The sequence below is a fragment of the Emys orbicularis genome, chromosome 7, assembly GCF_028017835.1.
Source record: "Emys orbicularis isolate rEmyOrb1 chromosome 7, rEmyOrb1.hap1, whole genome shotgun sequence".
Lineage (NCBI taxonomy): Eukaryota > Metazoa > Chordata > Testudines > Emydidae > Emys > Emys orbicularis.
Window position 1 is genome coordinate 126164045 of NC_088689.1, and position 22355 is coordinate 126186399.

Below are 22355 nucleotides of genomic sequence, written 5' to 3' on the forward strand. Positions count from 1 at the left end.
CGCAGAACCCTTGAGGATATGGCAAGCTTTGCAGTATGCCCTGACGGTCAATAGGCTTGGGTGCTGTCAGACCAAGAGGGGGAAACAAGGTCAAGAGACCAGCCTGCCACCATTTCTCTCTCCCATGGGGACCAGTGGCTAGAGCATCTTAGCTGATCTCATGCACCACGTGTCTATTTGAGAGGTGTCTTTACAATGTAAATGCTAGTTGATCGGGACTAGGAGAGAAGGGCAGGATGGAGGACAATTGAGGTACATGCCCTATTGTGTCTAGAGAATAGCAAAGCGAGGAAAGAAGACAGCTTGTGCCCCTCTTCTGGTCTAGCTATACAGAAGCAGAGATACCGAGCAGAGATAAGAGTGAGAACCCAGTATGTGACAGCCAGCAGTACAACCTCCCTGGAACCTAGAAAGTACCGTACAGTCTGTAAGACAAAGGTGCACGCAAGTAATGGAGTGTCCTGTCCGCTTTAACTGGGGAAATCCCAGAGTTTACAGGTTTAATAAGACAGTTGAGCATTGCAAGACCGCAAATTCACCTCACTTGGATTTCTCTTATTTGTTTACTAAATATAATTACTTCTATGCGGGGGGGGGGGGGGGGTAATGTATTTCAAAACAAACCCATCACTGCTCTTTAATCCTTCCTTTAAAAGAAGGAAATTCATTAATGCCAGCTGCTGGAGAAGAGCCGGATTTTAGCCACAAGAGGCCAAGGAGCTCCCCTAAGCAGCGGCTGGGGCCAAAAATTATTTCAAAACCCTTTGAAATATAACCCATGACAGGCCCACAAGAAGCCCCCATTTGTGTAGTGTTGTTTTTTTTAAGTTGAACATTATGGTGCTTAGTATTTTACTAGCCTTTCCTTTTTATATACACCACTCTCCCCCCCCCCCCCATGCATGTCTTTTCATTGTATTGTAATAACTAGTCACAAAACCAGAGATGATGCTGGCTTCCCATAACTGTAAATGTATCCAAATGAAATATTCAGTATTCACTTGGTCTGACTACATTTGCTTTTCATTCCTTGGCTTCAGCAAAGCGTGTGTGTGGAATAAGCCTGTTGGGGCTTAGGAGATCTAACACATTAGTCTGCAAACAGGCTTTATGTTTGATTCAGACCCCAGTGCAATGGAGTTTTTCTTTAGTCGACAGTAGTTTACGTTATCAGATGACCACGCTAATCTGGCACAGCTAACGGCCTTTTCTCAGGAGTCCCTAAAGCATGAAACCTCCTTGAAAAGAAAATACCAAGTATGGTTTGTTAGCCACAGATATTTACTTTGCTTTTTCTTTCCCCTCCCTCCCTCTGTCCCCCCTTTCTCCCTCCCCCCCCCCCCCACCCCACCCGGCTTTTTTCTTTTCGTCCAAGCTTTGTTTGGACTGAGGCATGTACGGTCCCCTCCCCCCGGAAAATCTGATCCACCTCTCATGCTTTCACCTCATAACTAGCTGCCTAGAAATGGTTCAGAGTCCAGTTGCATGGGCTGCTATTGTTATTATTTACAAGGTGCTGGCAGTACGCTCGGCACTGTGCAACAGATGCGAGGCCCTGTCCAGCCCTTGAGAGCTCAGAGCATACCAACCCCACTCAGGAAACGCAGTAGGGACAAGTCTAGAGGTGTCTCTGAAGCCCCTTTGTAGCATCCGGCTTCGAGAGCGGAGAGGGGTTAGTGGAGACTGAGTGAATTTTAGAAGGGTTATGAATTTCCTCGGCCTGAACCGACAGGACTCTTTTGTTACTCCTCTGCCCTCAGGACAAGTTTATGGGTTCTGGTGTGTTTGCAGCGCCATACCTGGAGTTGAAATAATCTGTTTCCGGCCAGATCCTCGCTCAACTTCCACAAATTAAGCTCAGAATAGGACATAAGAGGAAGGCAGTCTTCCCGCCCTATATACAGTCCAAAAAGGGAATCTGAAATTAAGGACAGAGAAGGCAAAATAAATCACTTTCAGAAATCGGTGTAAGCATGTGTGTAGGTGAAAGCAATCTGAGAGAGCCTCAGACCCACATCTTAATTCTCCCGATATGGAAACTTTCTTAGCATAAATAAACTTGAGCCGCACTGAGGTCTGTTGCTGGATTTGCAGCATGCAGGCAATGTACAGCTATTTAAATAATTATTTCATCGTTTGGAGCTTACATGTAACAAGTTATCTGGCCGCAGATCAAGAGGCGGGTTTTAAAAAAGGTTTTAATTATTACAATGCAAAATATCTCTATATTTAATCTTAGGACATCCCTTTTTAAAGCATTACGGGGAGGTTTTCAGTAGCACTCAACTCCCAGTTGTAGCTTTGAAAATCTGCCCTTAAAATCAAACTGTCCTTCCAAACACGTGCTCTATTAATGTATATTAATTAATCTGTTCCTTCCTGCTTAGTTTTCTCTACTGGAGAAGTAGCTCAGAATGCTGAGGCTTGCGTTGAAGGTGTCAAACAAGTACTTACGAAATCCAGGTGATCATAGTTTTCAAGGGTAATTTGTATTACAATGGTGCCTAGAGACTCTGACTGAGATCAGGGCTCCATTGTGCTAGGCACAGAACAAATAGAATAAGAGGCAATCCCTCCCCAAATTGTTCACTATCTGAAGAGACAAGGCTGACTTGTCTTCTGCCCGGGAGAAGAAAGAAAGGATTGTTATTCCCAGTTAATAGATAGCAAACTCAGGCACGGAGAGTTTAAGTGACTTGCCCAAGGTCACGCAGGGGATCGGTAGCAGAGCTGGGAATTGAAGCCAGCTAGGATATGTTCTGTCGAGTAGTGGAAGAGAAAACGAAGTACTTCACACGCTACCTTGTTTAGCTGCCTTCTCCTCTCAGAGGCAGGGCTCCTTCCTCTTACCGCTGCTGTTGCTCAGCCCATGAGACAGCGTGCAGCTCCCACAGGGTGTTTTACTTTTCACGATGGCTTAGCCTGGCTTTTGGAAAGCCCTCAGTACAGACCCCCTGCAAAGCAAACGCCACAGTAAATATATCACAAATCAGAACCAGCCTACGGTGCCTCTGGCTCCAGCGCACTCCTTGACACAGCGCTAAACTGCAGCTCTCCTAAATGAAGCGAAGTCAACGTGTAGGGTCACTCTATCCATGCAATTTGCGACTCCCACCAAGAAAGCTTGAGTGCATTTTTTTGGAAAACACTCCAGCGTTTCCCTTTGTACTAAAACACTGAAAAAGTCCCTTTAAAATTCCGTCTCCACACAGTTGCTCCACCTTACAAAATACACTGTGGAGTGATTAATTCTGAATCTGTGCAATATTTTTATGACATCACTGAAAACATTTATTTTATATAGAGCTGAAGGGCAAACAGTCTCTGACCTGCACAGCACATGTTACAATCTGCCTGGCTCCATCCTGGCAGGAAATTCTGCTGTGATGTTTCTATTAAAGCTCAACCAGTAATTAGCTGGAGGTGCCAGGGAAAGCAGATAACAAACCAGGTGTGTGGCTAGAGTCCATTTTCTATGGGTAAAAAGCTACCTGTGTCATCCACCTGTGAAAAGTTATTGTTACTGTTATATCTGCATTGCTGTCAATAGTACCTAGACACCCCAACCGAGATCTAGGCTCCACTGTGCCAGGTGCTGTACAAACACACAGGAAGAGACCCCCCCCCCAAGAGTTATTGTCTAATTAAATGACAGACAAAGGCTAGAAAAACAAAGTAGTATTGTGCCCATCATACAGGTGGAAAATGCAGGCACAGAGAGATTCAGCAAGCACGTGGGCAATCCCATTTAAGTCAACAGGGTACTGACAAACTTTGAGGTACTCACACGCTTAAGTGCTTTGCTGGACCAGGCTCTTCTAAATGACTTGCCTGAGGTCACACAGGAATGTTGTGCCACAGGTGGGAATTGAACACAGATCTCCTGAGTCTCAGTCCAGTGCATGGGCATCAAGCGGTGTCTCACTCCAGTGTGTGGGCATCAAGCGGATCTTTCTCATTTACCTAGTAAATGGTTGCACTGGATGAACAATAAGTACTGGATAAGTATGCACCAGTGGTGACTTTTGTAAGCCGGACTTTTCACCCGTGAGAATGGCATGAAATCCTGCGGGGGTTCTTTCTAAACAGATTCTAGATAATCCCGTTAGAGCCAATTCAAATGAGTTAGTTAAGATACGTAACACTAATGTTAAGGGCAAACCTACTAAGCACTCACCCTAAGTGTCTAGATGTGCTCTGTTGTCACACCATGTATACTAATATATTGAGATTCAGTTAGACCACTGAATTTGCAGTGTTAGCCATAAAGCATCTAATTTAAATCCTTTCTGTTTGTGGATTTAAATTAGATTACTAGCGGTCTGTTCTCTCCTAGCTGGGCATGTCTAATCTCCATTAACATTTATGGAACGTAACCACACACACCAGCAAAGGAAAATAGACTCCTGATTGTAGTTTTTGTCTCTCATTTCCCTGTCGTTTTTTTTTTTACTGTGATTTGTTTAAATGTTTCCCTGGCCCCAATATCAGTCGTAATCTGTGAGGCAATCTGAATTGCTATGGTGCCTTCACTGAGATTAGACTAATCTGTCTAAATGTAATAGAAACAGACTCGGAAGTAGAGGCGGGAGGAGAAATGCATTAGTTTTCCAGTGCAGCATGGAGCCAGCCTGGTCTCAGTGGAACTCTATGAGAAAGCCAGAGAGCATCCTCCTACTGAGATCAGATGGGCAACTTTACAGAAATTCCACTCCCAAGAGAGGTTCATAAGAGAACCTAACTGGCAGGCCCAACGTTTGGCCTCCAAAAGAGTGTGCGGCAACATTCTTAAATTCCCAGCTGTGCCATCTTTCTAGCCTCTCTGCTGGCTTCACTCTTGTGAACAGACAGGGTGTTGAAATATTAAAACATTTGTGCTTTGGAGTTCTTCGGAGAGCAAGGAACTCTTCATTTTCAGTTATTTGTTGGCCAACAAGAATGGAGCCACTAGGGGGAGTATATCGGCATCTTCGCATTCTCACAGCTGCAATTCCAGTAAACTCAGCATTCTGAGTTGCTCTGCGATGGCTCACCCAGCTTAGAAGCTGAGCTGTTAAGACATTTGTGGCTCACTCTTTGAAGGGCAGCTACTTTTTCCTAGCCTATCATATTCAGTTTCCTTTGGCCAGCCAACTTTGGGAATCTCCATTAAATGGAAGTTTCCAACATCACAAAATTAGCAACAGTAGATTCTACCATTGTAAAAAGGTTTACACCAAAGCTTCTGTCTCATTCATTAAACTGGCAGGATGCGGGTGTTCTGGCATTTGTGATCCTTATCTCATGAGAATGAGCTGATCCTGCCAGAGATTAAGCACAACCTGGAAGGCGTTCAGTCCCTTATAGAATTGAGCTTGAGCCCAATAGTTGTCTTGTTGCTATTGTCATGTTAATTCCAATGGGTGTTTCATAACCTTGTCAAAAATGATGCAAAGTATTGTGCATACTTAGCGGCCAAATTATCAATAAAAGCTTTTCTCTGCTGATTCCGAACAATGGTTTTAGCAAAACACCAGTTGGTCTAATAGCCCCCTTTAAGAAGTCCTGGCAAACAAAATTTCACAGTCAAATAACAGTCTCTTTGTTTGCAGACAACTTGGGGAGGTATCAGAGGTTAGGCCCACATTGAATGATGACATTGTTGGAGTGCTCAAAAGGACAAACAAATTTTAACCAGAAAACCAGCTCGATGTAGGTTAACAACACAGAGTCAACTCCTGCCCTCATTTGACATAGGTGGAAATCCGGAGTAACTACTGTGAAGTCAGTGGGATTCCCTGGGGTGTCAATCAGGGCAGAATTGGGTTCAACGGGTATAGGCAGGTGTCCGCTGGAGTTATTTATATCACGAAACACCTAGAGACCCCAATTAGGTTCTTGTAAAAACTGAACAACCAGGTGTAAAAGGCAGTCTCTGCCCAAAAGTATTTCCAGTCTAGGGTTACGGCGCAATGCAGACTGGAGGAAGAGACAGACAAATGGGCGTTCGCGGAGTAAACACGGTGGCCGTCAAATGAACGCGTTATGCATAAAAGAAGGCTGCAGTATCTAACAAAGCCCCAGTTCTGGAATTGAAATGGAAATTCCAGCTGAGCTTTATAGCAACTCATGTAGCAACTCTGACCGCCTGTAAACGGAGAGGGAGAGAATTACCATCTCTGCTCCCCTCAAGTATGTTCTGCAAACTATAGCTTCACGCGTAAAAGGGGGAGAGAGGGATGTGAGACCATCACAATAGAAGTCATGTTGGCATTGAAGCACAGGGCCTTTTACGACGGAAAAACCTTCTTAAAAAGGTCATCTCCCTGTGCCAAGTCAGCCATATTTGGCAAGACGAGACCACTGTCATAGGAATCTCAGCAAATAGTGTCTCACCCCATTGGAGCAGCTCTGTTCCCAGCCTTTCATGGCAGCTGCCAAGCCCATCTGCCTCTCTGCATCCGACAAAGAGTCCGAAGCGAGGGGGTGGAGAGAGTCTGTCAGTGTACGGAGTGGAGCGGCAGTGGCAGGAACACTGAATTGGCGCGCTCTTTGCCTTCAATCTGTTTCCCTTTCTTCCTCCAGGTGAGGAGGGGATTTGAAGCTGAAAGCCCTGCTTGCAGTTCAGACATACTTGCAAAACCCAGGGGCCCAAACTAGCCTCTCCCTTTTCTTTGTTGCTGCAAAGGTAGATGAAAGATCAAAAAGCACACTGATGTCCCTGGAAGCTGGGGAGCTCCGTGCGGCCAATGCTGAGCGCTGTTGAAAATCCCACTCCTCGGGTATTGTTTTCTCTTCCCCTCCCGCCCCCATTGAGGATGCGGATGTTCTTGGCAAGGCTGTGGATGAAAAGCCAGACTGTTGTACCATCCGGTACATTGCTAAGCAGCAAACTGCTCCCAATTCCAGTTAGCTGTCGCTGTCTTTTTCACTGGCAGGGAGACCTCTCCCAGCTCTTCAGCAACCCCCTTCCCTTCCAGCCCCGGAAAATGGAACATTTCTTTCAAGTCACTAGGGCAACAGCACTTAGCAGACTTGTTGCAACTTCAAAATATAGAGAGAGATACCCTTGCATTTCCCAATCAAACAGGCGAAGCCTGAGATTCTCCTTCTGAGAAGGACAATATCAAGGTGTATTAACGCTGATTAGTACACTCTGCGCTCTCTTTTGTTTTTCATTCCTTCATTCCCCTGGAAGTTTGGCCTGCAGTCTGTGTGTATATTGAGATGCTCTTGCCTTGCGTGAGTACATGTTAGTTTGCTGTTGTTGGATCTCTGGTGGTAAACACTAGGCTGACTTTATTTTAGACAAAAGCACGGAAGCATATGCTTTGCAAAACAAAACGAGACCTGAAATGGACCCTTGGAACCCGATATTGTTGCAAGAAAATAATTGTGCATCAAATAGTTGTGCTTCCCTGACCTGTCAGCCACCTTCCAAACCCAGGACGCTGTGTTCTAGGAGATGGAATCCTGTTTATTTTGTGGAGAGTCGTAAAATCCAGCCTTGGCCACTTGGAGGGCTCTGCGGACCCTTTCTCTAACGTGTGTGCTCCCTTGTTTGCTCACACATTCTCAACTGTTGCTCTCCTCTGAACAGCGTTCATCTTTCTCATCTGCAAATCAGTTGTTGGGAGAAAAACTGGAATTAGTTCCCAAAATGATGCATTGAAATGACAACTGGCCCCTTCCTCATGCAAATCTAAGCGTTTCAACAGTTTTCTTTCCTGTTGAAAACTCCTCCACTGCAAAGCAGGCAGACAAAAGGAGCAGCAGAAGGATTCTGCATGTGGGCTGTCTTTTCTGGCTGCATGCAAAATAGATCGGGGGGGAGCCCTGTTTGCAGAATGACTGGTGTAGAAACCCTGATTATCCCACTGAGTACCCCAAAGACTGCGGCTTCACTAATGTGGCATGGCAGATGAGGAGGTTACACCAAGCTCACTGCATTAATAATTTCCAGTCAAATCTCTCACCCAGACAGTATTGGCATAGTGGCTGTTTTCAGTGCGCTGGGTGTCCGAGCTGTTTGTGACAAGAAACATATCCTGAAATCATTAGAAAATCGTCATGATTTACAATGCACCAAGCTGCACAGCTGAGTGTCAGAATCATGAGCGGCTTGGCAGGCGCTTTGCTTGTCTCTGTATTACAAGGTTCCTTGCCTTTCTCTCCCAGCCTTGTTTACGTTTAGCTATTTCCAGTGGTTATATAACTGTTCCCTTTTAGTTCTGCAAAACCCAAGGTCAAAGTGGAGTGAAGCTGCGCTATAAACAAGTCACTGACAGTGCTGCTCCTCTTTCTCGTAAGTTCCTTTCAATTCCTGGGGTCGAATTTAAGATCAAGCCCATTTCATGGGCTGTGGGTTCTTAGGAAAGTGCCTATCTAGCACTATAGAGACAGCCAGAATCCAACAGCTTCAGGGGGCACTTGGGGGAGGGAAGGTTAGAAGTGAAAGAAGCTGTTCTGTTCTGCCTGCGGAAGCTGCAGTTAAACAAAGCTAATCAGGATACGCTGATTTTGGAAACGTACACTCAGCTTTACACATTTAACACGCTTCAGACCTCAGTTACTATGCCCCACAGAGGACTTGCTTTCTATGCCTTGTGGTGAGTGTAAGGAAATGGAGTGGTAGTGAATTGCTGTATTCACAAGTGGTATAATAAACTAATCAAGCATTATTTAAACCTCCTTTCTGCCCAGTTCAGCAAAGCATCAAGCATGGGCTTAACACCAATTCCTGTCAATGAGACAGCACGAGGGTGGGATTTAAGTTGGCATTGTGCAAAAATGTTCACAGTGAAACCGTAAAACCATTGCAAAACCTACCTTGTGTCTTGTGCGTCGTCACAAGCTTCACAAAGCTTTTAGGGAAACTTGAGCCTGGTCTAGAGTGACCTCCAGACGACGTATGCATTCATCTAAAGTCTGGTTTTCCATGGCTTTAGCATGGAAACGGGTCATTGCTACTCGTTTTGACTGAAGCCCTGCCTACATTTGAGACATTTGAACCAGTGTAACTGCGTATGGCTATCCGCCGTATCCAGTAATGGTGTCACGGCATCTCGTGTTTTCTGGTGGCCACACAGTCCGATCTGTGAGGAGCAAGGTCGCGAACAGATGTCACGTAGGAAGGTAGAGCCTCTCATGGAAGACTTGGCATGACACTTGGCCCTTTTTTCATTGTTTTGTGCATCTTTGTGTCTTTCTCCAAGTGTTTACAGCTTTCATCGATAGTTGCTCCCCAGTCAGGTCTGTCCTTGGCTGGGTCCTCAAAGTTACCAATGTGCAGCATGAGTTGAGATTCTCCTTGAAGCATTTACATGAACCGCTCTTTCTGTGCTTTCTAGTGTAACTAGCATCACTGCAAACCCTTAATGTAGATTCACTGCACTGACATCAAATGGGGTTTGTGCCAATGCAACTTAATCGGATGTTACGCAAGGATGCTGTTACAGGGCGTGAGCCTCATTTGACATTTGTGCAGTGTATCTACCTTAGGGGGAGTGTACTCCTGAAACTATATAGTTGTTGACTGGAAATAGTGTCGCTTAAGATCAATTGTTGTCAATGAGACAGCAGGAGATTGGGTGACCAGATGTCCCAATTTTATAGGGACAGTCCCGATATTTGGGGCTTTTTCTTATATAAGCTCCTGTTACCTCCCACCCCCGTCCTGATTTTTCACACTTGCTGTCTGGTCAGCCTAGCAGGAGGGGGGCCAGATTTCTCGAATGTAGATGAGGTCAGTCTTGCTTTGAGGCTTTAGTGTTGTTTGGAACTAGAAACTTACAGGGTGTGATGAGATATTGCAGTCCCCCATCATTCTAGCCTTTTTACGGAAGAACCAAGTGTACCAGCAGAGCTGCCATTGAAGTCACTGGAGGCTCAATTTGGTCCTCGGTTAGAATTTCATGGTGTCTTGATGAGCCAGGTGTTTTCATTCAACAATTTGACTTGAATCAGCAAAATAAGATGCTTGGCCTTTCGCACTGTGCCACGCTCTGGTAGCACCAGGGAGCCATCTACCTTCAGCCAAGTCACACGGCAGTAGGCTTGGCAAGGCTACACAGTTGTTCCAGCTCCTCACATTGAGGCTTTGAAGAGTCATCAGGAGATGGTGATTTAATCCCAATCAAGAGGGACATTTCAGAAGGTCCTGCAGAGGTGAGGGGAAAAGGGAAACTATATTTTTACAATAAAAACGTGCTCCAGCCATGGGCTAGAGTAAGTTTTCCGCTCCCCTGGATAGTCTGGTGAAACAGATTCTCAAATTTCTTTAATAGAAAAATATCCTTTGCATGGCAGGGTCCCTCTCTCTTTCTTCCAGGGTAACATTTCACTTGATCGAATTATGAACTGTGTTCCCAGACAAAACACATCATTAAGCTGGAGCTAAGGGGGCTGTACATGAATATCAGTAATTTAAATGGATCACCCCGGATTTTGTAGTTGTAATTAAAAAACAAATGTCCGAAAAAAGAGAAAATGGAAAGTTAATGGTACATTCATCTATATTATGGAAACACAACACTACTTAAATATTACTCATTCCTCCATGGAGGGTCAATACACATCTGAGACCATAATCGTGACTAACTAATATGAAACCCCGCTACCGCTGGATACCCCGGGACCTGAGAACATCTCAAACCCTGCAGACGTGTATTACATTTGGTGCTGCTGACACCTTGAACCTAGGCCATTGTGGTTTATAAGGCAAAGCATAGATAGCCTAGCTGCAAAGTCACATTAGTTGTAAGAGCACCACAGCAACAAGGAGCCCAGTCCTTGTGCACAGTAAAGAGTTAAAATGGGTGACACCTGGTTAGAACCCACTTATTGGCACTTGCATGATCAAGCAGGAGATATAACACTTAAGCAGAGCAGTTATTACCATTCATTATCGTTCAAGTAAAGCCGTTATCTTGCAAAAAGGCTTTTGCATGTGCCTAACTCCATGCACTGTGACTAATATCTTAGGAGATATCCCATTAAAGCACCTTTTGGCCCAAAACACTTTACAAATGATATAGATATGATGCCCTTAACTGAAGCTGCCCCTGGTGAGGTGGGTACCTTCAGCCAGCAGGCAGGATGCGGTGTGAGACTGGGTGCAGGAAAAGGTTGGTACAGGACACCAGGGCAAATCCGTTGCGTGATGGATGCATGATGGATTTTCTAACGCATGATGGATTTTCTAATGCTTGGACAGAGCAATCAAGACATTTGAGCCAACCTATTGCCTAGGTATAAACCTAGCTTCATGGAGATGTTTAGAAATCTTAGCCCTATTGAAGTCAATGGCAAATTGACGTCAGTGGGGACAGGATTTCATCCCTGGTGCTTGGATCACTAAATCATCTCCTGTAGCTCAACCTCAAAGCTCCACTTGCATTTTAGGTGCTTTAGGAATTCCCCAGCCTGTGGCTGTGAATAGCCTAGAACATATGTCCTTGCCTTGCTCACTTTAAGAGCTCCACAGCATTCCTAATATCTGCATCAGTGCCATTGATTAATGAGCTAATTTCCTCCTTCAGCAATCTCAGACCAGTGAAACATGCCCCACATTGCCAAGGTCAACAAGATTAAAACAAATCTGGAGTTTCTAGGCCAAGTTATTTTTTGACAGATTAGGAGGCAAAAGTTAGGGGAAATCTTCTAAAGTGAAGCCCACCTCATTTTTTTTGAACCCCTCATATTCCACAAACACCTTCTCCAATTTGCTTCAAACTTGGTAGGAAAATAATTATGCTGGCATGAGATCATCTTTGTGAAGTTTCAAGTAGATTTGGTTTAGTTTTTGCAAAGTTATTTCAAGTCAAGTTAAGCCAGATAATGAAAAGCTGTCTTCCCCCTTCGCTGTGGTGGGCCTAACCTCTCTCCACGGGTATGGTCAGAGTAGCAGTATGATGATGTGCAGCTGCTGGACAGCTGACTTACTTCCTGTTTGCATTGGAGTGTCTTCCCTCTGGGAACAGCGTTGGGGGCTTCTCAGAGTGTGTGCTGTAGTGTACCCTGGGATTGTTTCATGGTGATTACGTGCTCCAGCCATGGGCTAGAGTAATTTTTCCACTCCCCTGGATAGTCTGGTGAAACAGATTCTCAAATTACGGTAGATGTTCTCAGAACTGGGTTCGTGTTATAACCAATATTTTCCCCACTCTTCTAAATCTTGATGTGTGTTTAATAACGAGGCTCTATGGGTGAAGAGCCCCAAAATCCCATGGACCTAAGAAGTGCTGCTTAAACCGCACTATTGGATAACGCTGCATCACTTGCCCTGTATTCTGAAATTATTTCTCTATGTGACTTCCAGTTCTCAAGAAAAATAGCTCAGTGTGTGTTGTGAGTGGGGAGAGTCTGGAAGGTACTGAGCACAATTAAAGATCTAGGCCCAGATCCATTGAAATCATTGGAAGTTGGGAGGCTAAATACCTTTGTGGATCTGAGCTGTAGAGCCTGGATCTCAGCTCTGTCACACCCAGTTTTATATCTCCATTGATGTCAATGGGGACACACTCCCATAATGGTTACACACTCCGTGTAATGAATGGAGACTCAGGCTCATGTTTTCTCAACTGCACCTTAGTCAGTGAACACAATTTATATTAAAATGTACTAGGAATCCAACTGGGAGAGAGACAATTCTGGAGCTAGCAGGAGCCAGTCTGGCTCCTGGCATAAATCAGAGCAGCCCAGAGGCTGCTCTAATTTACACCTGGCTGCCCATGGCCCCAAGGCATTGTTCTGGCAGCTGGAATTAGCCAGACTGCAGAGGCACTCCTGACACACCCTCTTTTCCCAGCCACCTCCCCAACGCCCATCCGCTGCGATAGGGCATGGCTTAGAGCTACGTCAGCTCAACATTAGCTGAGGATTCCCTCCATGCTGAGGAACTGGTTAAACTGGCACCTTGCACCTCTGGGGCCTGTAGCTGGTACTAGGCATCTAACTATCCCAGTGCTAGGCCCTGTTACAACCTGCCACTTTCAAACTGCCAGCTCAAAGGTACGTTGAGGCGATGTCGATAACTGTCATGTATAAACCAAAAGCTTCCACATCTGTCTTGTTAACCATTAGTTTACTGTTGGTCATTTGTATTGCAGTAATGTCAAAAGGCCTCAAATCATGCAGTAGTTCTGCTGCCCAATAGGTTGCGTCAGGGGAACGGCTGTTAACTACTGTAACTGCGGTTAACTGTAGTGTGTTTGTGACTGTGTCATACACACATTGTCTCAGGGCCAGATTTCCATAGGGAATTAGGCACCTAAAGATGTAGAAGTAGGCACTTTTCTGCATCATTTGATGCCTAAATAGCTTATCTGCTTAACATCTCATGGAGTTTACTTTTGCATTTCTCTAGAGCCTTTATCAGAGAACCTCAAAGCACCTTCAAGGCCAACTCCAACCCCCTCCTCCCCCCACTTCCTCGGCCATAGAGGTTCCTACGTAGCAGGGAGAAAAGGTCATGAAGCAGATGCACAGTGTGTACAACAAGGCATATCATCTGTCCCAAGCTTTTCCTGTGAGGAGATGGGAGGGAGAAAGCATGGGAGAAATTTGGTTGGGGGCGCTCTGGGGGCTTTTAGCTTTTGGAAATCAGTCCTATTTTTAACTGTGTAATTTATATATAGAGTCTTATCTAGGCCCAGGGTATTGGTGAATCCATCTGAGAGGAGAGGGCCTTTCTCTTTGGCAGACGTTTGGCTTTTGCTCTAGAACTTTTCTTCCTCCTCCTGATGCTCTGTCTGCCCTTTCTGCAGTTCCTATGGCGATGTGCCTCTTGTCCCTTTCCATCAACAGGCAAGCATTGCATTGCCATCACATGTTCTGTTGCCAAGTAACCGTTGGCCGTGTTTATCCTCTGCAGTTCTGTTTGTTTTCACTATTACAGCTGTTGTTACTTGCACTGACACTCTTGGCTTGAAGCTCCATGGGTTGATGGGTTGCCAGTATACAAGAGTAGGACCACATGGCAGCCAACCAGAAATCCACATGCTATTTATTTTTCTTCTAACCCAATTGTACAATGTGGAACCACATTGCCATCCTCAAGACATGGAGCATGGGAGCATGTAGCCCCACCCAGCTCAATCTCTAGCCAAGTTTTTAAGGAGGTCTGTCTGGACATTCAATTTATGTCTGTCAGTAGCAATCTTATCACACCTCTGATGCTTGTGGCATCCACGTGATCACCAAACACAAATTTCAACCTAATCATCAATGCCCTAATGACCTGCCCTCTCCTCCTTCGGACATCTTTGAAAAGGGTAACAGCGCTAAAGGCACATAGGAACGTCATTGTCTGTATGTTGTACTCCCTTCCACAAACCTGTCTATCTGACTGTCTTTAGGTGGTAAACTCCCTAAGGGAGGGATTGTGTGTCTTCTGTTTGGAAAGTGCCTAGCAGAGTGTTTCTCAAATGTGGCCACCATGTGGCCACCGGGGCTCTTCTTGTGGCCACAGCCTCCTAGGCAGTGATTGTGGGGGCTAAGCAGTGGCCCCTCTCCCGGGGCTGCCAGTAGGGGTTGGACCCTGTCCCTCTCTAGAGCCAGGGGCGGCAGGTTTGTATAATTTTTGGTGGTGCCCAGAACAGGTCCAAGTCCCCCACCCACACACACACCTGCCTTGTAAACTGATATGTCTTTTAAAATAATGTAAAAATGGACTGGAAACAGTAAATGTTTAACAGTTTCCCGATATTGCACAATATCACTATCGTAAGAAAAAAATATTTAACTAAGAATATCAATGTTATTAATACTCTTTTGAATACGGGAACAACCAAGCACTCTTAGATCAATAACCCTCAAAAGCAAAAAGCTCTGTCTAATTCGCTATTGTACTCCAACAACGTCAATCTTGATAGCCAAGATTGATGAAAACTCCTTTTCTGATCTTTTAGATTTGCCACATCTTTCTTTTGTATAACTTCAGTTTGCAAGCTGGGGGTCAAACTCAGGCCGTCACTTGATGAATTACCCTTTTGTTCTTTTTCTCTGGTTAACTTTATTAAGAATATATCCATTATTGATTATTAGTATTACACAAAATTAATGGGGTGGGGACGAGGGGTTTGGAGTGTGTGAGGAGGCTCAGGGTAGGGCAGAGGGTTGGGGTGCGGGGGTGAGGGCTGCCGGGTGGGGCCAGGGACGAGGGGGTTCATGGTGCAGGAGGGGGCTCAGGGCTGGGGCAGAGGATTGGGATGCGGGAGTGAGGGCTGCGGGGTGGGGCCGGGGAAGAGGGGTTCATGGTGCAGAAGGGGGCTCAGGGCTGGGGCAGAGGGTTGGGGTTGGGTGATGACTCTGGCTGGGGGTGCAGGCTCTGAGGTGGGGCTGGGCCGGGGATGAGGAGTTCAAACTTTGGGGTGCAGCAGGCAGGCTCCCCGGGGGCTGGGCCAGAGAGGCGGACTCCCCATAACCCTCTCCCCACCGCATCATCGAGCTCCAGGGGAGGGTCCCTCTTCTCCTCCCCCTCCCACCCACATGACGCACACCCGTGCCCCAGGCTACTGCTCAGGAGTTCCAGACAGGATAAGCCACCTCAGAGTCGCCTGGTGGGGCAGGGGGTCTGCCATGCCGCTGCACCTTCTCCCCTCCTCCCTGCCGCCAGCGCCGCTCCCTTCGCAGGGGGCAGCCGCCCGCTCTCCAGGGAGCAGGTGAGGCAGGGACGCTTGGGGGAGGCACGCGAGGGCAGTAGGCAGGGCCGGGGGAGAGACCCGGCCCCAAACGTTGGTGGAGCCGGGCCCCTGGGGCCCTGAATTTGCTGGAACATGGGCCCATACAACTCACCACCCCTGTCTGGAGCCACAAATGCCAAAGGAGCAGGCAGCCGATGTGAGCTCCCCACCTTCCCAGGGGCCGTGGTGCTTGGGCTTCCAGCTTCCGCCCTGGGGTGGTGGGCGGCAGGCTCTGGCTGTGGGGCTCCATCCCCCGGCTGCCGGGCTTCAAGCTCCGGCTGTGGGCTCACCAATCCCCCGTTGCCTCTGGACCCCGCCACTTCCCACCCATGCCGTCCGGGGCTTAAGTTGTCACCCGGCTTGTGCCGGGGCTCAGTAAGTCTGCTGTGGAAAGCGATATTTGTATGTTTATTAATATCACTTTTCACTGCCTCCCACCTAGCTAGTAAGTCTGCTGTGAAACGTGGTGATCAACAAATATACAAGTATCAGTTTTCACAGGAGAAGACTTACTAGCTAGTAGCTCTTAAAAAAAGGAATCAAAAAAGCCAAAGAAATAACAAAAAAGACAAGACCTTGCAAAGCACCTTATTTTGTTTCTGTTCTGTTTAGGTCCATTAAAGAATAGAGACAATCGTACATTATTTTTGTCATTGAGTCAGCAAAAAACCCTACTGAAATAAATTACAATGATTTGGACATGGATATGTGCATATTTGTTTTTCCTAAAGTTAAGTATTTTAGGAAAAAATGTCAGAGCGGCCACCAGCAAGAGTTGGTGGCCGCACGCTAAGGCCACCAAAAAATTTCTTGTGAGTACCCCTGGCCTAGCGCATCATGGGCACTACCTGAAATAAATGATAATCTCTTTAGAATTTCATATCTCCAACATGATAAGAGCCCAGCTTGACAGTGGCACATGCATTTCCTTTAAACACGTCTTGTTTGGTGGGATTAAGGATCCTACTATATCTCCTGGATAATGTAAAAACATTGTTCAGCTCTAGATCTACTTCCATGTTGTATTTAACTCTCTCTAGACAGTAATTTTTATTATTACGGATGATGAATTAAAGGAACGGGGTGTTTTTAAAGCATGGGACTGCAAGTCAAGGGAGGTGGGTTCTATTACTGTTGAGGAAATACACAAGTATTTGAAATTATATAAATGCAAAGTGGTGCTGGTGTTCCTTATTGTTAAAAGCCAGTTATTCCTCATTTGAAGCTGTACATCTGTCTTTGTGACATCCTGAAACTGATTGCTATAGAAGGGACTGGTGTGACAGAGTGGGGAACAAGGAGCAGAAGATAACTGCTCAAGCAGCAAAGATCCATTTGCCAGGAAAATATCAATAGTGATGACGGAGGAGGAAATGAGGAAAGGAAAAATGAAAATGGCATTGAGCATAAAGCAGGACTGTTTCTAAACAGACATTATGGGTGGGATTTTCAAAAGTGTGCAGGGTTGGCCTCACTCTGCCCCATTAAAGTCAGTGTGGCCAACCCCAAATGTTCCAAAGTCATGAGTCTCACCCCCCCGTCCCCATCATGAGATTGTCTTAAAAAATAAAAATGCACCATTGTTTTATTTGCCTTCTGGTGTTTGAGTCTTTAGGAGTCACATTTTTTAGCTTTTCTCTCTAACCATTAGGTCTAGAAATATACTTCATTTAAAATGAAAGCTGAGATTCTCACATAATAACATGACTCCAGGAGCTGGGGCTTGAAGAAAAACACCAAATATTGTAGCACTCATGATAAGAGTTGTCAACATTGCAATGGTAACACTCTCATTGGCTTCAGTGGGAGTAGGGTTAAGCCAAAACTGAGCACTTTTGATAATCCTGGTCAATCTTTGAAGTTTTCTGTCAAGTAACAGCTGATTTTCAGGGACCAAATTATGCAGAAAGTCTAGAGTAACATCTTGATTTTGACAGAAGTACTCTAGATTTAAACCATGGTTACTGACAGCAGAATTTGGCCTTAATAAAATGAAGTTTGCCAGAAAATGGCTTATGCCAAAGAAGTCAGGCTGTAGATTAAGCAATGGAAAGTTTTACTAAGAAAAACAGAGCAATTTATTTGTGAATTTTTTTCAACCAATTTACAAAGTCAGAATGTCTCAGCGATGGCACAAGGGGCATGCCTCATGCTTTAAATCATGCTAATGCTGCAGAGATCTTACCAATTAGTTTGCACAGAAAGGTTATCAAAAAAATGCCAAAGTCAACTTTCAACATTTGATTTGGAATAAACTATACTTCAGCTGAAATAGTTTTTGAAATGTGGCATCTAGAGAATGCAACATGAGCATTGGGTACAGCCAGTTACCAAGCAGTGAGCGGATAGTCCGAGCCTCTCCGGCTGGAGAGCAGAGCTCGGAGGAATAGTAAAGGACATTGGCTGTAGTCTAGTTCTCGTTCCAAACGGGATGGTGAGCTGACTTGTGCTCTTGTAACAAGCCCTCTACTGCTGCTGCAGAGAGTCACTGAACTCCCATCCAGTTGCCATTCTGTACGTCTCGCCGCTAATATTAGCCTGGCTCCCCCATCCTACAAGAGGAGGCTCTTAGACAGAGAATCTACACAAGGATCCCTGATAATTCCTCCCAAATTCGGCAGTTCCCCAGGGATCAATAGAAGGCGAGGACCATTCTGCACTGGCAACCCCTGCTTCTGTGTAGCAGTACGGCTCCCCTTGGGGTCCTTAAGAATCCCACCACTGTCTTGGGGGATCTCCATGGCCCTGGATATGTGTCTGCCTGGTTCCATATACCTCCCCACCACAGCCTGGCCAGGCCCCAGGCCCTCCATCAGCCTGGCACACAAAGTGGGCAAGTATACGGTGCCATGGAAGCAACTTTTTCCTCTTTCCACACCCACATAGGGGACAGTGTGCACCACTGTAGTGAACTGGCTCGTGCAGGGGTGGCCAACTTGAGCCTGAGAAGGAGCCAGAATTTACCAATGTACATTGCCAAAGAGCCACAGTAATATGTCAGCAGTCCCACATCAGCTCCCCCCACCCTCCACTCCCAGCGCCTCCCACCCACTGGCAGCCCTGCCAATCAGCGCCTCCCCCTCCCTTCCCGTACCTCCCAATCAGCTGTTTCATGGCATCCAGGAGGCTCTGGGGGCGAGGAGCGAGGGCACAGCAGGGGAGGGGGTGGGAAGGGGTGGAGTGGGGGCAGAGCCAGGGGTTGAGCAGTGAGCACCCCCCGGCACATTGGAAAGTTGGCGCCTGTAGCTCCAGCCCCGGAGTCGGTGCCTGTACAAGGAGCCTCATATTAACTTCTGAAGAGCCCTTGGGTTAGTGTCTGTTTGCACCACTGCCCTCTCCTGGATGACAGAATTGCTCCTCTTTGGGTCACGTAGACACTATATTGCTAATAGCTAATGGAGAGTGTTTCTGAGCTCAAGTGGCGGAGGCCTGTGCTTTTGGAGCAGGGTCTCGCTTCTGTCACTGCTATTACTGTGATTTCTGGTGGCCTTGGCTTTGTGACAGTACATTGCTCTGTCCTTCCAGAATACCTCTGTCACCAGTGTCCTCTACAGGATGGCATATGGGTCTGCTCAATGGTTTGTGGCCATGTCTTCACCTAGTGGCTAAATAGTATTACACAAGGTACAGCCCTGACATCTCTGAATGGTGTCTGATCGTGTCACTCGTTATTACAGTGGGCTGTCATAGGACAGAAGGCCTGATACTGCTACAGAAGCATGAACGTTGCCAGGGGTAGCACTCAGGGCCAGTGCAACCCATTAGGTGACTTAGGCGGGCGCCTAGGGTGCTAGCATTTGGGGGGGCGGCATTTTGAATCCTTCGGCGGCGGCCGGATCTTCGGCCGCCCCGGTCGTCGTCGGCATTTAGGCGGAGGGAGCTGGGGCAGGGGGGTGCGGGGAGGGCCGCCTGCAGCAAGTAAGGGGGGGGGGCAATGCAGGGGAACTCCCCGCCCCAGCTCACCTCTGCTCTGCCTCCGCCCCTGAGCATGCCGCCCCGCTCTGCTTCTCTCCCTCCCAGGCTTGCGGCGCCAAACAGCTGATTGGCGCCGCAAGCCTGGGAGGCAGGAGAAGTGGAGCGGCGACGGCGTGCTTGGGGAGGAGGCGGAGCAGAGGTGAGCTGGGGTGGGGAGCTGCCGCACGGCTCCCCGGGCGGGGGGGGGGAGCTGCCGCGGGGGAGGTGCCTCAGGGCGGGAGGGGGGTGGGAGGAGCTGCCGCACGGCTCCCCGGGCTGGGGGGAGCTGCCGGGGGGGGACGCCTCAGAGCGGGGGGGAGCTGCCGCGGGGGGGGGGGGGGCAGAGAGCTGCCACAGGGCTCGGGGAGGGGGGGCGCAAGGAGGAAGGAGGCAACTTGCACCACCTTAAAGCAGCCTTGATTACCAAAGCGAGGGTGCTCGGCACTTTCTGAACATCACGCCTCCTTCAGGTGTCTCAAGTGAGGCACCCAAAATCACCTCTGTCCAGATCCTCAGCTGTGATTCCAATGGGAGTTAGGTGCCTAAATACCTTTTAAGGCTCTGGGCCTTGGTTGCTTTTGACGATTGGGATCGGTGTTGCCAAGGAAAGTGCAGCCCCTCGCATTGTGCTGTTGCAGTGGAAGAGTCACATGTTAACTGCCTTTTTTCTCCTCCTCCCCACCAGGACTCTCTGCGGACGGTGGCGCCAAGCGCCAGGAGCACCTCTCTAGATTCTCAATGCCTGATCTGAGCAAAGATTCTGGAATGAACGTCTCGGAGAAGATGAGTAACATAGGGACGCTGAACTCCTCTGTGCAGTTTAGAAGTGCCGAGTCAGTCCGTAGCCTCTTGTCTGTGCAACAGTACCAAGATATGGAGCCGAACCTGCGTGACCTTGCCAATCCGGTCAGTTACAGAGAGATGCCATCGCATGGAAGGATGCATCAGAGTTTTGAGTATGACAGCGGGATTCCAGGGAACAAAATTCCTGGACAGGATAGTTCTAGACTTCCCCCTATGAGCGAGCGCACACGCAGACGAACTAATCTCCGGGATGACGATCGGCGTTACCGCCCACACAGATCCCGGCGATCCAGACGCTCCCGCTCGGATAACGCCCTCCATCTGGCCAGCGAACAGTGCTGCCGATTGAAAGAGAGGCCCTCGCTGCGAGCCAGAGAGGACTATGACCAATTCGTGCACCAGAGAAGCTGCAGAGAGACGATGGAACAGGGCCCCCGCAGAGACCTGTATGGTCAGTGTCCAAGGACTGTGTCGGATCTTGCTTTGCAGAACCATCTGGGGGAGAGATGGGGCCCCTATTTTGCTGAATATGACTGGTGTTCTACCTGCTCCTCCTCTTCAGAGTCTGACAATGAAGGGTATTTCCTTGGGGAGCCAATCCCGCAACCTGCCCATCTCCGATACGTTACCAGCGAGGAGCTCCTGCACAAATATGGATCGTATGGCATGCCCAAGGCTTCCACGTTGGGTGGCAGAGGACAGTTGCACAGCCGAAAAAGACAAAAGAGCAAAAACTGTATCATATCGTAACAGTGTCACTGCCTGGGCACGTTCTGAGAATGTAAATTCACTCATAAACTTGCACTGTTTTAGATCTTCAATGCGCTTTTTATTGTAACAAAAAGACCTGAAGACGGGGGATTTGTAAGAAGGTTGTAGATTGGCTTCTATAAGTAGTCATAAATCATTGGCACGGTGAATATATTTTGCACATTTTACTTTGGAAAAAAACAATTCACTTTAGCCTGTAATATTTACCTAGTATTTTTGCTCTTCTTCCTAAATACTGCCACTTCTTTAAATCCAGTTTGTCCATATGTTTTAGTTACCACTGTTCACTATAATCAACAGCTTGTGTTCTCCTAATCCGCTTTGGTTTTCATTACCCATTTTGGTAAGTAATTTGTCTCTCAGTCAGTGCTGGAGTCTAAGTTATTTCCATGATTGTTGTAAATGCAATGTAAATGAGAGTTTGGAGAAAATATTTTTGTATTTTGTAATATCAGAGGAATTTCTATATCTTAGGAGTCACTGGGAAACTGCATGCACATTCATAAATGTTTTCAGCCGGAGCTAAACAAATGGTACTTCAGAATTCCTTCTAATTTTGCCATCAAATGTATTAAGTATATCAGTGAAATCTTGGGGGGGGGGGGGAGGGGTTAAGTCTTTTCATTCCTGGTAAATCAAAAGAACATTTTATGCTTTGTTCAATCTTAAAGAGGCCTAGATGGCATTTTGGAGTCTGCTCACACCTTCGATTTTCAGTTACTCTATCAGTGACATATAGGAGTCTTTACAATTGCAAAAGTGACTTTTTTGTCAAATAGAATAGAACCAACTACCAAATGTCTGCAAAGTTTTAACAACCAAAGTTGGGGAAGGAATGTTCCATCTCTGTAGAGAATGCTGATGTGACTAAATTTTGAACAATTATTTGGAGTAAATAAAAGTGTAAATGGTGCAATTGTGTGATGTCAGCATGACGTTGTTTTGAGTATAGAATTGTCTTATGGTGCTCTAGTTTCCTGGATTATGTTAACTGCTGCTCATTACCAAAAGGAATCTTCAACACCGCCTGCTACATAGATCATAATAAACTGAATACAAACTAATCACATTGGGCTTAATTCCAGCATGGAGCTCTGCCCCCCCAAACTCCCTTGAAGGTCAATAGGAGTTTGGAGTGTGTAGTCCCAGGGTGGGATTGAGCCC

The 22355-nt window shown here is 46.8% G+C and overlaps 1 protein-coding gene across 1 annotated transcript in view; it reads left to right on the plus strand.

The window, feature by feature from the left end:
- Positions 1-21170, plus strand: part of PRICKLE2 (prickle planar cell polarity protein 2) — a 181041-nt gene extending 159871 nt beyond the window's left edge. The window contains exon 9 of the mRNA XM_065408051.1: positions 20302-21170. Within this exon, the coding sequence (XP_065264123.1) occupies positions 20302-21170 (869 nt within the window). The remainder of the gene's footprint in view (positions 1-20301) is intronic.
- Positions 21171-22355: the final 1185 nt, after the last annotated feature.